Raw genomic sequence first — 15196 nt, 5'->3', positions numbered from 1 at the left:
CTGCAGTCCTATGTAACACCACAGGTAACACAGTGATAACTCTCTGAGTACAGATAATGTAGTAGATGTCACCTGCAGTCCTATGTAACACTACAGATAACACAGTGATAACTCTCTGAGTACAGATAATGTAGTAGATGTCACCTGCAGTCCTATGTAACACTACAGATAACACAGTGATAACTCTCTGAGTACAAATAATGTAGTAGATGTCACCTGCAGTCCTATGTAACACCACAGATAACACAGTGATAACTCCCTGAGTACAGGTAATGTAGTAGATGTCACCGGCAGTCCTATGTAACGTCACAGGTAACACAGTGATAACTCCCTGAGTACAGATAATGTAGTAGATGTCACCTGCAGTCCTATGTAACACTACAGATAACACAGCGATAACTCTCTATATACAGATAATGTAGTAGATGTCACCGGCAGTCCTATGTAACACCACAGATAACACAGTGATAACTCTCTATATACAGATAATGTAGTAGATGTCACCTGCAGTCCTATGTAACACCACAGGTAACACAGTGATAACTCTCTATATACAGATAATGTAGTAGATGTCACCTGCAGTCCTATGTAACACCACAGGTAACACAGTGATAACTCTCTATATACAGATAATGTAGTAGATGTCACCTGCAGTCCTATGTAACACCACAGATAACACAGTGATAACTCTCTGTATACAGATAATGTAGTAGATGTCACCTGCAGTCCTATGTAACACCACAGGTAACACAGTGATAACTCTCTGAGTACAGATAATGTAGTAGATGTCACCTGCAGTCCTATGTAACACCACAGATAACACAGTGATAACTCTCTGAGTACAGATAATGTAGTAGATGTCACCTGCAGTCCTATGTAACACTACAGATAACACAGTGATAACTCTCTGAGTACAGATAATGTAGTAGATGTCACCTGCAGTCCTATGTAACACCACAGATAACACAGTGATAACTCTCTATATACAGATAATGTAGTAGATGTCACCTGCAGTCCTATGTAACACTACAGATAACACAGTGATAACTCTCTGAGTACAGATAATGTAGTAGATGTCACCTGCAGTCCTATGTAACACCACAGATAACACAGTGATAACTCCCTGAGTACAGGTAATGTAGTAGATGTCACCGGCAGTCCTATGTAACGTCACAGGTAACACAGTGATAACTCCCTGAGTACAGATAATGTAGTAGATGTCACCTGCAGTCCTATGTAACACTACAGATAACACAGCGATAACTCTCTATATACAGATAATGTAGTAGATGTCACCGGCAGTCCTATGTAACACCACAGATAACACAGTGATAACTCTCTGAGTACAGATAATGTAGTAGATGTCACCTGCAGTCCTATGTAACACCACAGATAACACAGTGATAACTCTCTGAGTACAAATAATGTAGTAGATGTCACCTGCAGTCCTATGTAACACCACAGATAACACAGTGATATCTCTCTATATACAGATAATGTAGTAGATGTCACCTGCAGTCCTATGTAACACTACAGATAACACAGTAATAACTCTCTGAGTACAGATAATGTAGTAGATGTCACCTGCAGTCCTATGTAACACCAGAGATAACACAGTGATAACTCTCTGAGTACAGATAATGTAGTAGATGTCACCTGCAGTCCTATGTAACACCACAGATAACACAGTGATAACTCTCTGAGTACAGGTAATGTAGTAGATGTCACCTGCAGTCCTATGTAACACCACAGATATCACACAATGTTAACTCTGAGATTGGTTACATTTTTGCAGGGGTGTAGCTATAAGCGTTGTAGAAGTAGGGATAACTACTGGGCCCTGAGTCCTTAAGTGGCCCAAGGCCTCTCTGCAATATAAGAAGACACCAGTATTATAGATAGCACTTGGTAATTGGTGGCCATGTTACATATACGTATATAATATACCGTATATGCTGATTGCATCTCTTACAGGTCGGGGCAGTATAACAAGCGCTCGCTGTGGTTTATATTGATGTTGCTGTATAGATCTGTTAAGGCACAGTACCAGTGTTGGTCAATAGATGGAGCTGTTACATACAGGTTGAGTGCAGTACACTGTTCCGTATGCAGATAGAGCAGTGGATATTAGTGGCGGCCCTTTAGCTTGTTGGAAGGCCTTAAAGGGGTTGTCCAGTTGGCCCGGGGCTTTCTCACTCTGGCCCCTGATGCTGGACCCAGAAGGCCCTTGGTCTCACTTGGACCCAATCTTAGTAGGGATTATACTAGGCTTGTGACCTAGTCACTTGCTTCTCCCCAGCCATGGAGTGCTGGCACACAGATACCGCTGCACCATCTTGCATGTCCAGGATACACTTTTTTTTATATACTAGGCTGAGAAAGGAGTAAAAAGTAAAAAAAAAATCCATACCCACCTGTCCCCACCAAATCAATAGGGAATAATAGTTTGATCAGTCATTGACTGCAGATCTTTGGGGGCTGAAGTTTTATCTATGGATATGATAAAGATTGTTTGCAATTCAGGAGCTGAGATGAATGAAGAACCCTGCGGAAGCTATAATGGCGGCCATATGCTTTACCACCCAGGTTTTTACGTCTATCCTATCTGGCTGTCATGATAACAACTCTCTGGCAGGTTCTTCTGGGAGTTGTAGTTCCCATTTGCCCAGCAGATCTGTGTTCTTTGCATTCTCTCTAGTAGGTTCATGAACAAACATCGCAACTGTGTGTGAATTGTGGGCAACCTCTGGACCTCGGGGTCACCCTGATGCTGCCCATCTGTCCTTGTGTCAATATTGACCCGGGTGTTTTGGCAGGCCCTGTATAAGGGACAGGCGGGTAATGTTGTCTCTTCTTCTTGATTCAGATGTAAAGTTTCCTCATCCTGCTGGATGTTACCTGCCTTCACCATATTGTTCTCCCCCGGGATCGCCAGCTGAGCCTGCCCCACAAGTCTCCGCCCAATTGGACAACAGGGAATTATGGGAGAAGTTTAACGCTGTGGGGACTGAGATGATACTCACCAAAAATGGGCGGTAAGTAAAAGGTTCATGAATAGAATACCAGAACTACAGTGTTGAGTGACACTCAGATAAGCTGACAACGCTTGTAGACCCTGCAATGGTAGCCAGTAGCGGTTGTCACTCCATACCAGACAGACCTAGTAATGACCCAGGTAATGGGAGGCATCTGACTCTCTTCTTCTCCTGACAGGCGTATGTTCCCGGAATTTTCCGTCTCCCTGTCGGGCCTGGACCCGCACGGTCTATACTCTCTCTGTGTCCAGGCTGTCCCAGATGGTGAGAACCGTTATAAATGGCGTGACGGCGCTTGGAGTAAGAGTGGCCGAGCAGAGGCGGGACCCCCCACTCGCCTCTACCTCCACCCTGAATCCCCAGCCCCCGGTCACCGATGGATGGAGAGACCCATCTGCTTCAGCAAGATCCGACTGACCAACAACACCCTGAGCCAGGGAGGACAGGTACAGAGCTTTGTCATTAGGTCATAGTAGAATGGCGCCCCCTAGGGTCGTGTCATCATAAAAAAACAGAGAATTATTATTAGTATAAAAAGATTTTTTTTATCTCCATCACATCCAACCACCCATGTGCCCACATAATGGTAGGTTGGGGGTCCCCTGTTCCCGTACAGGACTTTGTACTTTCTTCATGTTTTCCTTTGTCTCCTCAGATCATCCTGCAGTCCATGCACCGCTACTACCTGCGTTTATACATCATCTCCGCGTCTACCAACAGATCCCATCCACGCCCTGCCTCCTCCACCTCTTTCCCCGAGACGTCCTTCATAGCAGTCACCAGCTACCAGAACCCTAGGGTCAGTATACCGACACCCCCAGACCCAATACAACAACAAATGTGTCCCTTGTAGGAGGTTAATACGTTTATGCTTTTTGCACCAATTTTGAGTTATTTCTTATTTCTCCATTCACAACCAAATCTGTCCTCCAAATTCTGCTACTTGTCCTTGGAAACAGACAACAGTGCTCTCTGGTAACAGGAAAACACCAGAATTCTGAATGCAGCTTTAGGTATAACTGGAGAAGAAACATCAATGAAATATTGGTTATGGAAAGGAATAATGAGTTGACATTTTCTATAGATTGTGGGTGACAACTATATTATGGCTCTTAGCTCCTCCCTCTTATATAAGCACCGCCTTTTAACCATATTTACATTCCCTTGTAGCTTTCATTGTTGAAAATTGAAGAAAATCCATTTGCCAAAGGAATCAAATATTTCAAGAGTCAGCAGGAACAGTAAGTATGACATATTCTTCCCTGTTGATGCAATAGAGTAAATGTCGGCCTGTACCACTGACCAGCAGAAGACCACTGTACATACAATATCTGATTTAAAGGGTATGGTGCCCCTTTAATGTGACCACCACTGAAGTATTTAGATAAGGGATCTTATATAATACTGAAAACAAAAAATTCTCTATTTCAGCAACACCCCAAGAAAGAGGCATAACAAGGAGGAAATGGAAGAAGATGGATCTCCAGGTCAGTCCGAGCCATGTGATATCATCATGGTATACATTAAAAGATGCTTCCAACACTCCACTCATATCAACCTAGAAATATGCCATGGAAACAAGATACACTGTGTTATGTCTAGTGTAGGGCCATATGAGATAACAATACTGATCCTGAGTTACACCCTGTATTATACTCCAGAGCTGCGCTCACTATTCTGCTGGTACAGTCACTGTGTACATACATTACATTACTTATCCTGTACTGATCCTGAGTTATATCCTGTATTATACTCCAGAGCTGTGCTCACTATTCTGCTGCTACAGTCACTGTGTACATACATTACATTACTTATCCTGTACTGATCCAGAGTTACACCCTGTATTATACTCCAGAGCTGCGCTCACTATTCTGCTGGTGCAGTCACTGTGTACATACATTACATTACTTATCCTGTACTGATCCTGAGTTACATCTTGTATTATACTCCAGAGCTGCGCTCACTATTCTGCTGGTGCAGTCACTGTGTACATAAATTACATTACTTATCCTGTACTGATCCAGAGTTACACCCTGTATTATACTCCAGAGCTGCGCTCACTATTCTGCTGGTGCAGTCACTGTGTACATACATTACATTACTTATCCTGTACTGATCCTGAGTTACATCTTGTATTATACTCCAGAGCTGCGCTCACTATTCTGCTGGTGCAGTCACTGTGTACATAAATTACATTACTTATCCTGTACTGATCCAGAGTTACACCCTGTATTATACTCCAGAGCTGCGCTCACTATTCTGCTGGTGCAGTCACTGTGTACATACATTACTTATCCTGTACTGATCCAGAGTTACACCCTGTATTATACTCCAGAGCTGCGCTCACTATTCTGCTGGTGCAGTCACTGTGTACATACATTACATTACTTATCCTGTACTGATCCTGAGTTACATCCTGTATTATACTCCAGAGGTGCGCTCACTATTCTGCTGCTACAGTCACTGTGTACATACATTACATTACTTATCCTGTACTGATCCTGAGTTACATCCTGTATTATACTCCAGAGCTGCACTCACTATTCTGCTGGTGTAGTCACTGTGTACATACATTACATTATCCTGTACTGTCCGCAGATGGCTCCTGCTTCACCATAGTATTGAACTCATCTGCGTCCTCTGGATGCAGATGAGTTGAAACCGAGACATACCTCCCACCAACTGGGACAGGGCCCAGCACCCATGACGTTTGAGAGGTATGCCTGTACGGATCCTGAGTTACATCCGGAGCTGGACTCACTATTCTGCTGGTGCAGTCACTATGCAGCGAATGCTCTCTGCAGACACTGAGCAGGCAGGGCATACACTGCTACAGATAGTATATGACAATAATGATTTGTTGTTTCAGAGTTAAAAATACTTAAAGAGAGTGCAGCTGAACTGATAACTCCTCAGAGAGACAGCAGAACGGAGAGACCGCTTGTCATAGACAAAATCTCTGAAGAGAAAGATGAGAGACTGTTGGTGTCAGAAGAGACTACAATGGAAGAAGAGAAGAGCCAGGAGGTCACAGAAAAGAGAGAGGAAAGAAAAAATAGACAGACGCCTGAAGAAGTGAGTGCTGGAGCTGATGACATCAGGCATATGGCGGCGGCCACACACAATGTACAGGGAAGAGATGAGACACATAGGGATTGTATGGACGGTAGAGAAGAGAGATCTCACCGGACAGATAGTTTGGTGCAGTGGGACCTCATAACACAGAGACCAGTGTGGGCATCACCATCTGCCATCTCGCCGCTGCCAGTAACAACCTATACTGCCCCCACTTGCCCTGTAGCTCACAGGTAAGGTCCTGACTGTTGTTCTGTGCTTGATTTGTTCAGCCTTGCTCGGCCTCTCTCTTTTACCATTTCTCTTCCTTTATAGATTCACTCATCCTTCTCCTTCGGCGTTGGCTCCATTTTCATGTCCAATCTCTAATTTGCCCCCTGCAGCCCCCTATTATATTGGCTCCTGGGCTTCTCCGCCAGTCAGACTGAATTACCCACTTTCTGCACTGCACCCACCATTCTGGCAGCAGATATATACACCACCATGGTACCTGCCCCCTCATACTGCCTCCAGGGGCCTCTGATGCCAAGAGCAAGTGTCCAGATGATGGGTGTCTGGCACAATGTTATTAAGGACTACGTGGTATCTGAGCTGAATACTGCAGAGACAGAACACGCTGCAGCAGAGCTGAGTACAGCAGAGACAGAACACCCTGCAGCAGAGCTGAGTACTGCAGAAACAGAGCATGCTGCAGCAGAGCTGAGTACTGCAAAGACAGAACATTCTGCAGCAAAGCTTTGTACTGCTGAGACTGAACACGCTGCAGTAGAGCTGAGTACTGCAGAGACAAGACCCTGCAGCAGAGGTGAGTACTGTTGAGACAGAATGCGCTGCAGCAGAGTTGAGTACTGCAGAGACAGGGTATGTTGCGGCAAACCTGAGTACTGCAGAGACAGAGCATAATGCAGCAGAGTTGAGTACTGCAGAGACAGGGCATGTTGCAGCAGAACTGAGTACTGCAGATACAGATGTCCTATATCAAAATGGACTGCTGGATGATGTCTTACAGACATGGCTGAGGAGCACATCTTCCCACTTATGACCTCTGCAAGGTCCTGGTGTCTGACATGTTGCTCTGCATTATGATAGCGGTGCCGCAAATTCACAAACTGTATTTTTACTGTAAAATAAACATTTATTTACACTGTCAGATTCCTAGAGATTTATATACAGGGGTCCAATCCTCACATGTGCGTCCTCTGCTGGTCATCCCCTGAGGAGGTGCCCTGGACCTCTTGTCCTCGTACCCGCTGCTCCCCCTCACACTCCTGCAGGTAGGTGTGAAGCTTGGAGGGGTAATCGGTCATGATACCAGTGACTCCACAATTCAATGCTCTGCAGAAATCTGAGTCTTGGTTCAATACCCAAAGATAAACCTGTAGGGGATGCAAGACATAAGGAAAGTTATAGAGACATCATATACTCTGTTTCTCCATAAATAAGCACTACTCCAAAAATAAGCCCTAGCTTATATAGAGCTCACAATGTATATTTTTCCCTATCAGTATGTCTTTGGAGTATGGAAGGAAATCCACACAAACATGGGGAGAACATACAATCTCCTTGCAGATGTTGTTCCTGGCGGGATTTGAACCAGGGGCTCCTGCGCAGTGCTAACCACTGAGCCACCGTGTTCCCCCCCCCCCATTTTAAAAACTTTGTCTGGAGTGAATTAAAAAAGATTTTGAATCATTCTAGTGCCTGAAAAATAAGACCTACCCTGAAAATAATATCTAACCCTTATATCAGAGAATGACAACTCCTGTATATACCACATACCTTCTATGACCAGTCACGTATGTATTACATATGTAATATGACAGGTTTGGGGTGTAGACCACATGTATGATTCTGTTACCTGGATGCCTCGGGCCTGGAGATGCTGGAACAAAGTCTTCCTCATTATCAGTCTGTGAGATAAACGAATCGTCTCATTATAATGCACCATATATAAGGTATAAGAGGCTGTGTATAGCGGGATATAACTGGGGTGTAATATAGTATAATAGTACTGTATATCATAGTAATATTCCACCGGTTGGCCAGACAGCGGAGCGTCATAGCAGCTTAAGTTCTGTTAGCTCACATGACTGTCATTTACTTTGGATGTGACTGGAGTAGACTATGATTAAACTCAGGATTGGTACAGTGTAGTATATATATATCATGTCTCAGGGATATATGGAGGTGTGACCTGGGACATGTTGAGCATTTTGGAGTAGCTCTTTAAGAACCTGTAAGCAGGTAAGTCACTGCTCTGCACTTACTTGTCCTGCAGGTAGACCAGGAAGCGATTCCTCATCAGGGAGTGCCCCGGAAAATACGTCCTATAGTGAGACTGGAGGTCAGAGCCCCGTATAAAGCAGAGACCCCACCCTACATATATATATCTCACATACTAACCTGTTTATAAGGGATGGCATGTATGTCTCCACCACCGACTCCGGCACGTCCACAAATGGCAGTAGCCCTGTGTAGTAGAGGAGGAGGAGGATGGCGCCCCGGCGTGGAGTGAACATGAATGGCATCTGCGGGTTCTGAAAAGATATACATGGAGGATGATGAGAATGTTGGAGCAGGATGTTAGGGAGATGGAGTGGTAGTGCAGAAAAGGATGATGGAGTAGTAGTAGGAAATGGCGGAGGAGGATGATGGAGTAGAAGTGGAAAATGACGGAGGAGGATGTGAGGGAGTGGATGTACGAAGGAAAATGGTGGATTAGTAGTAGAAAATGATGAGGAGTATATGAAGGAGTGATAGTACAGTAAAGTAAGATAGAGGAGTAGTAGAGAATGATGGAGTAGTAGTAGAGAATAATGGAGGAGAATGTGAGGAAGGTGACGGAGTGGTAGTAAGGAGAAAGATGATGAAGTAGTAGTTATATAGAAGAGGAGCAGGATGTGAGAGGGAGGTAGCACAGAGGAGAAGGATGAAGAAGCAGTAGTAGAATACAAAGAGGTGAGAAGTAGTCATACATTACAGTTTTACTCCAGGTTCGTGTTACCTCCTTTCGACATTTCTTCATGACCTTGTCGCTGGTGGTGGCCCAGATGGTTCTCTCCGTGCGCTGGTACCTCTTCACAAGCTCTGACACCTACCACACAAGGACAGGATTACTCACCACCACCACATGGGGGTCACAGCCCATCACTCACCAACACTACACAGGGATCACTGCCCACCATTCACCACTACCACAAGGGGTCACTGTCCAACATTCATCGTCACCACAAGGGGTCACTGCCCACCGTTTACCACCACAACAAGGGTGACACTGCCCCCACTCACCACCACACCCCGCTGTTACCTTCTTAATCAGCTCATCATTGTCCTCCTTAATCTCCACATTGATGGGTTTATCAGGGTATTTCTTAAAGACCTCCTCCAGCAGGGGAATTCGGTGGTCCGTGCCTGTTGACACGTGACCTGCAACAGAGGACATAAAATATCTTAGCTGAATGTATAAAATACAGCATGTGTGCTGGGACTTGTAGTTCTAGAACAAGCTGAAGGTTGCTAGAGTCACTGGTCATCCACAACCTACCTGGGAAGAAGGTGACCTCCAGAGACTGCTTATACTGCGGCAAGTCCTAGGAATGAAAAAAACAATAATATCCACGGCAGCCCTTTACAATCCAGATTATCCATGTTACCTATACATAGTAATACGCTATAGACGCAGGAAAGAGATCTCTGCTGTTAATGTGTTTACATAGAAGAGATAGTAGCAAACTCTCAGCTGTGAGACGTATTCAGTCAGGAAGGGATTTCCGGGGTCTAGTCACTGACAGCAAGCAGAGATGTGACATAATATGAAGAATTGCCCGTATTAAACAGCAGCTGTGGTCTTTACCTCATACGTTACGTCACGTATGTTCACGTCGTGTCCAGTCTGCCTCAACAAGTTGCCATCATGGGACACCACAACTTGTCCATCTTTGGTAATGTGACAGTCTAACTCCAGGAGGTCGGTGTGATGGGTGACGGCGCTGCAATGAGAGGAATATGTAACCATGTCCTAAGCCCTATGGATAAGTGTCTCTGAGGCACATAATATTTTGATGCTTAAAGGGGTTGTCTGGTTAAGAAGACCAGGTGAGTGCAGGGGTCACGGCAGCAGGACCCCCACATTAAGCTCTGTCTCGGGTACTGTCTAAACTGGAGAACCCCTTGAAGTGTCTACACTATAGACTTCATGTATTAAACAATAGTGCAAACAGGAGAGCAAGGAGTTTTGTTTTGCAACCAATCAGATTCCAGCTCTTATTTTCCAGAGGCTGTTTGGAGCATGAAACATACCTCCCAACTTTTGAAGAACCGAAAGAGGGACAAAATGTGCGCGGCAAATTTAGCCCCACCCACTTTTGTGTTGACTCCGCCCACTCGTTAATTTTTCATGTGCCCGCACACAGTAAAATCCTCCTACAGTCACCCGTAAATTATATGTCCCCCCTCTATCTCTCCCCCAGTTTCAAATACACCCTTCATCTGCCCCCAGTTTCATGTCCCTCTTCCATCTCTGCCCCCAGATTCATGTCCCTCCATCTCTGCCCCCAGATTCATGTCTCCTCCATCTCTGCCCCCAGATTCATGTCCCACATCTCTGCCCCCAGATTCATGTCCCCTCCATCTCTGCCCCCAGATTCATGTCCCACATCTCTGCCCCCAGATTCATGTCCCACATCTCTGCCCCCAGATTCATGTCCCTCCATCTCTGCCCCCAGATTCATGTCCCTCCATCTCTGCCCCCAGATTCATGTCCTCTCCATCTCTGCCCCCAGATTCATGTCCCACATCTCTGCCCCCAGATTCATGTCCCACATCTCTGCCCCCAGATTCATGTCCCACATCTCTGCCCCCAGATTCATGTCCCACATCTCTGCCCCCAGATTCATGTCCCACATCTCTGCCCCCAGATTCATGTCCCCCCATCTCTGCCCCCAGATTCATGTCCCACATCTCTGCCCCCAGATTCATGTCCCTCCATCTCTGCCCCCAGATTCATGTCCCTCCATCTCTGCCCCCAGATTCATGTCCCTCCATCTCTGCCCTCAGATTCATGTCCTCTCCATCTCTGCCCCCAGATTCATGTCCCACATCTCTGCCCCCAGATTCCTGTCCCTCCATCTCTGCCCCCAGATTCATGTCCCTCCATCTCTGCCCCCAGATTCATGTCCTCTCCATCTCTTCCCCCAGATTCATGTCCCCACATCTCTGCCCCCAGATTCATGTCCCCACATCTCTGCCCCCAGATTCATGTCCCACATCTCTGCCCCCAGATTCATGTCCCACATCTCTGCCCCCAGATTCATGTCCCACATCTCTGCCCCCAGATTCATGTCCCACATCTCTGCCCCCAGATTCATGTCCCTCATCTCTGCCCCCAGATTCATGTCCCTCCATCTCTGCCCCCAAATTCATGTCCTCTCCATCTCTGCCCCCAGATTCATGTCCCCCATCTCTGCCCCCAGATTCATGTCCCCCATCTCTGCCCTCAGATTCATGTCCTCTCCATCTCTGCCCCCAGATTCATGTCCCCCATCTCTGCCCCAATGTCATGCCGTCCTCTCCTTCATCTGCCCCCAGATTCACGTTCCACCTCCACATTAAACTTACCTTCTCCTCCGCTCCCTCGCCGCCTCTCTCGCTGACACATGCGGCTGAAGGAAGGAGCTGACACAGGTCAGCTCCTCCCTTCGCCGCTGCCCGCCTCTCTCCCTGACACACACGGCTGAAGCTGCTCGCGTGCTCGCTTCGCCGCTGCGTCTCTCTCTCTCGCTGACACATGCGGCTGAAGCGAGGAGCTGACCTGTGTCAGCTCCTCGCTTCGCTGCTGCCGCCGGCTCCTGGCTTGTAGACGCGATGTACAAGCCAGGAGCCGGCAGCAGCGGTGAAGCGAGGAGCTGACACAGGTCAGCTCCTTGCTTCAGCTGCATGTGTCAGCGAGAGAGAGACGCAGCGGCGAAGCGAGCACGCGAGCAGCTTCAGCCGCGTGTGTCAGGGAGAGAGGCGGGCAGCGGCGAAGCGAGGAGCTGACCTGTGTCAGCTCCTTCCTTCAGCCGCATGTGTGTTCAACTCAGATCTGCGTCCTCTGGACGCAGATCTGAGTTGAAATCGGGACATACCTCCCTCCAACCGGGACCGCGGGACATGTCACCCAAATCGGGACTGTCCCGCGGAAATCGGGACGGTTGGGAGGTATGCATGAAAGCTGACACCTGATTGGTTGCAATGGGCAAATGCTTTTGATATATCTCCCCTGCAGAGACACCTCATAACAATAGCTGCCCCCCACAGTAGCCCAATATTGCCCCTCACATAACAATACTTCCCTCACAGAATAATGTTGCCTCACAAAGAACAGCCATCCCCACACACTTACTTATCAAATGCCTCCATGGTGTTCTCGATTCTCTCGCCTGCTCCTAAAAAACAGAGAAATGTCCTGGTTAGGTCACTGTGCACATTAGCCAGCTTTCTCAAACTCCTGAGCATTGACTGACCTTGTTATGTAGCGACACATTCCCGCTGTAATGTATAGCTGCATAATAAAGAGAATACAGCAAGCTTGGAAAGTTGAGTGGCATCCAAAATGGCTGCCATTACTCAGCTTTCTAAACCCCCTCCATGCCAGTACTCTAATAGCGCACATCTATTGTCTGCTCCCATATTGCAGCATAACATATCATAGCATATTATACAGTATAAAGATGTGCTATTCAGACTTTTGAAAAAGCTGAGTGGAGGCGTAATTACATTGCCAATGTTTGCCACCCAGCTTTCCCAGAAATAGATAAGGCTAAGAACTGAATAGAAGTTTTAATAGTGACTGATAAATGATATTCACTCCCAATAATATTACTCTAATTATAGGATGGCGCACCCCGTTCCTACAGAGAAAAATGGGTTAATTATTGGGGGCAGGTGTAGTGACTTACCCCCTCGGTGGGAGATGTGACGGCAGTGGAAAGCCAGTCTTTTCCTCTTCTGCAGGATATGAGGATTTTTCAGCAAGTAATAGGAGGTGGCAGCATAGCCCCCCAGGACTGGAACCAGGTAATATAATGGCGGCATCATGATGTGAGGAGGGGGCCCAGCAGAACCTGCAGATGAGGAGGAGAGACCTGAGTGTTATTCATCCATCTACAGCCAGAGACATTGAAGGATGTGAAGGACACAGCGGCTGGGAGGAGTGATGCCCCTGTTCACATTACAGCAGCAGCAGCCGCCTCCTCACTGTGTCTGCCATGGCCACTGCCCGGAAATAATCTCTGCTCAGTGCCCAGACACAGGATTAATGTACGCAGTGTAATGTGTGTGCTGTACAGGGAAACATGGTGGCACAAGTTATCCACTAATACTACAGGGCATCCTATAATACCACACCATATCCTATATTACCACAGGGCATTCTCTACTACTACAAGGTATCCACTCATACTACATGGCATCCTATAATACCACACGATATCCTATATTACCACGGGGCATTCTCTACTACTACAAGGTATCCACTCATACTACATGGCATCCTATAATACCACAGGATATCCTATAATACCACAGGGCATTCTCTACTACTACAAGGTATCCACTAATACTACAGGGCAACCTATAATACCACACGATATCCTATAATACCACAGGGCATTCTCTACTACTACGAGGTATCCACTAATACTACAGGGCAGCTTCTAATAACACACAATATCTTCTAATACTACAGGACATCCTATAACACCACAGGTCATTCTCCACTACTACAAAGTATCCACTAAAATACAGGATATCCTCAAATACCGCAGAGCATTCTCTACTATCACAAGGTATCAAGTAATACTACAGGGCATCCTATAATACCACAGGATATCTTTTAATACCACTGGGTATCTAATAACACTACAGGGCATCTACTACTCTTGTGATTCATGCTATCCTCTTCTGTGTCATACTACTGCCACATGGCATACTACTTTTGTGATACCTTCTATCACCTTCTGTGCCACAGGGCATCTTTTACTCATAAACAGTTAACAATCTTCCCTCTGGGTACTCTCAGTTCCATATTGTTCATATTTTGACACTTTTATCCTGGCATTCCATTACTATTGGTCGACTGGTAGCTGGCACCTGATGTTGGCACCTGATACTGGCATATGATATCTTCAGACACAGCACATACCCCTGCCCTGAACAGCACCTATTCCTTGGTACACAATGTCTGGTCTTCCTATAGTACATGTGTAATGGCAAAGAGCACCTACCTTATTACCTACTGCTCTGTGGTACAGGCTGCGCCCATCCTGGCACTACAGCGTACTCGGTCCGTCTCAGTTACAGGACATTTGTACCCGTCTCCTGGCACAATGTATCTGTCATACTTCCAGCTGAGTCTTGTGCACTGATCCTTGGCACAAAGTATTGCCCCCTCCTACCACAGATATTTGCTCCTCACCTGGCACACCGCTGCTGCTCCTGTTCTGGCACGATCTTTGCCTCTTTGGCTTGGCACACAATCTGTACACCTGTATCTCGCCACAAACTGATCTTTGCTTGTCTCCTGGCACAGAGTAGTTAGTCTGTGTGGGTACCGAGTCCTCTTCTGCCCTGGTGCCTTTCTGCAGTTGGCACCGGGCCCCACAGCTGCGCCCTCTTTCTACCTGCTCTCTGGACTGGAAGAGAATGTTGTAATCAGCAGATAGAGAAGTGACAATCAGCAGATTCTGATAAAGCCTGCCTGGCCGCTGTTCACACAGGTGGGTGCATGTGGTGCCCCTGCCATGACTGCTCTGTCACATGTCCATTCTGAGAGGTCTCTTCTGCTCCTTTCTTGAAGGCCCTATATTTCCTGACAGCACTGGAGTCTTCTGGCAGTGATGAGGTTAATTCCCTATCTGACACACCTACATGCATTCCAGGCAGGTACATACCTGCAGCGCTGAACACATGACCAGAACCAGTTTGGGCAGTGACCTAGGGACAAGGAGCTTGGACTTCCCATGCCCAACCTTATAACATCCTGGAACCACGAGATCCCAGGCCAACATGGCCAAGTAACACTAACCGCAGTATCTAAGCTTCTCATG

The 15196-nt window shown here is 46.6% G+C and overlaps 2 protein-coding genes across 3 annotated transcripts; one reads left to right on the top strand and one right to left on the bottom strand.

Annotated features, from left to right (window-relative positions):
- Positions 1-2883: 2883 nt before the first annotated feature.
- LOC142217165 (T-box transcription factor TBX6-like) lies at positions 2884-6479 on the top strand. Its single transcript, XM_075285356.1, has 7 exons — positions 2884-3035; positions 3214-3481; positions 3691-3834; positions 4206-4276; positions 4467-4522; positions 5905-6110; positions 6426-6479. The coding sequence occupies exons 1-7, from the start codon at positions 3013-3015 to the stop codon at positions 6477-6479; spliced, it is 822 nt and encodes a 273-aa protein (XP_075141457.1). The 5' UTR covers positions 2884-3012.
- Positions 6480-7211: 732 nt separating this feature from the next.
- Positions 7212-14995, bottom strand: GDPD3 (glycerophosphodiester phosphodiesterase domain containing 3). 2 transcript variants are annotated; one of them, XM_075285266.1, is made up of 11 exons: positions 14375-14995; positions 13049-13213; positions 12493-12535; positions 9964-10099; positions 9655-9700; positions 9418-9536; positions 9115-9204; positions 8514-8647; positions 8378-8437; positions 7969-8020; positions 7212-7486 (listed from the first exon to the last, which is right to left on the bottom strand). In XM_075285266.1, exons 2-11 carry the CDS (start codon positions 13185-13187, stop codon positions 7295-7297), a joined length of 1011 nt encoding a protein of 336 aa, XP_075141367.1. In that variant the 5' UTR covers positions 13188-13213; positions 14375-14995; the 3' UTR covers positions 7212-7294. The 2 variants fall into 2 exon arrangements, with proteins under 2 accessions (XP_075141367.1, XP_075141366.1); XM_075285265.1 differs by having other exon boundaries at positions 14566-14995.
- Positions 14996-15196: the final 201 nt, after the last annotated feature.

The sequence above is a fragment of the Leptodactylus fuscus genome, chromosome 8 (assembly GCF_031893055.1).
Source record: "Leptodactylus fuscus isolate aLepFus1 chromosome 8, aLepFus1.hap2, whole genome shotgun sequence".
Classification (NCBI taxonomy): domain Eukaryota; kingdom Metazoa; phylum Chordata; class Amphibia; order Anura; family Leptodactylidae; genus Leptodactylus; species Leptodactylus fuscus.
This window is presented reverse-complemented; position numbering and strand designations above follow the sequence as displayed.

What these genes read in the sequence shown, in the direction of transcription:
- LOC142217165 (XM_075285356.1), top strand. Translation starts at nt 3,013, where the DNA reads ATGATACTCACCAAAAATGGGCG. An exon ending in CCCTGAGCCAGGGAGGACAG is followed by an intron (nt 3,482 to 3,690) that starts GTACAGAGCTTT and finishes TTGTCTCCTCAG; the next exon opens with ATCATCCTGCAGTCCATGCA. An exon ending in GGAAGAAGATGGATCTCCAG is followed by an intron (nt 4,523 to 5,904) that starts GTCAGTCCGAGC and finishes TTGTTGTTTCAG; the next exon opens with AGTTAAAAATACTTAAAGAG.
- GDPD3 (XM_075285266.1), bottom strand. Translation starts at nt 13,187, where the DNA reads ATGATGCCGCCATTATATTACCTGGTTCCAGTCCTGGGGGGCTATGCT. An exon ending in TACGTGACGTAACGTATGAG is followed by an intron (nt 9,701 to 9,963) that starts GTAAAGACCACA and finishes TTTCATTCCTAG; the next exon opens with GACTTGCCGCAGTATAAGCA. An exon ending in GGAGGTCACCTTCTTCCCAG is followed by an intron (nt 9,537 to 9,654) that starts GTAGGTTGTGGA and finishes CCTCTGTTGCAG; the next exon opens with GTCACGTGTCAACAGGCACG.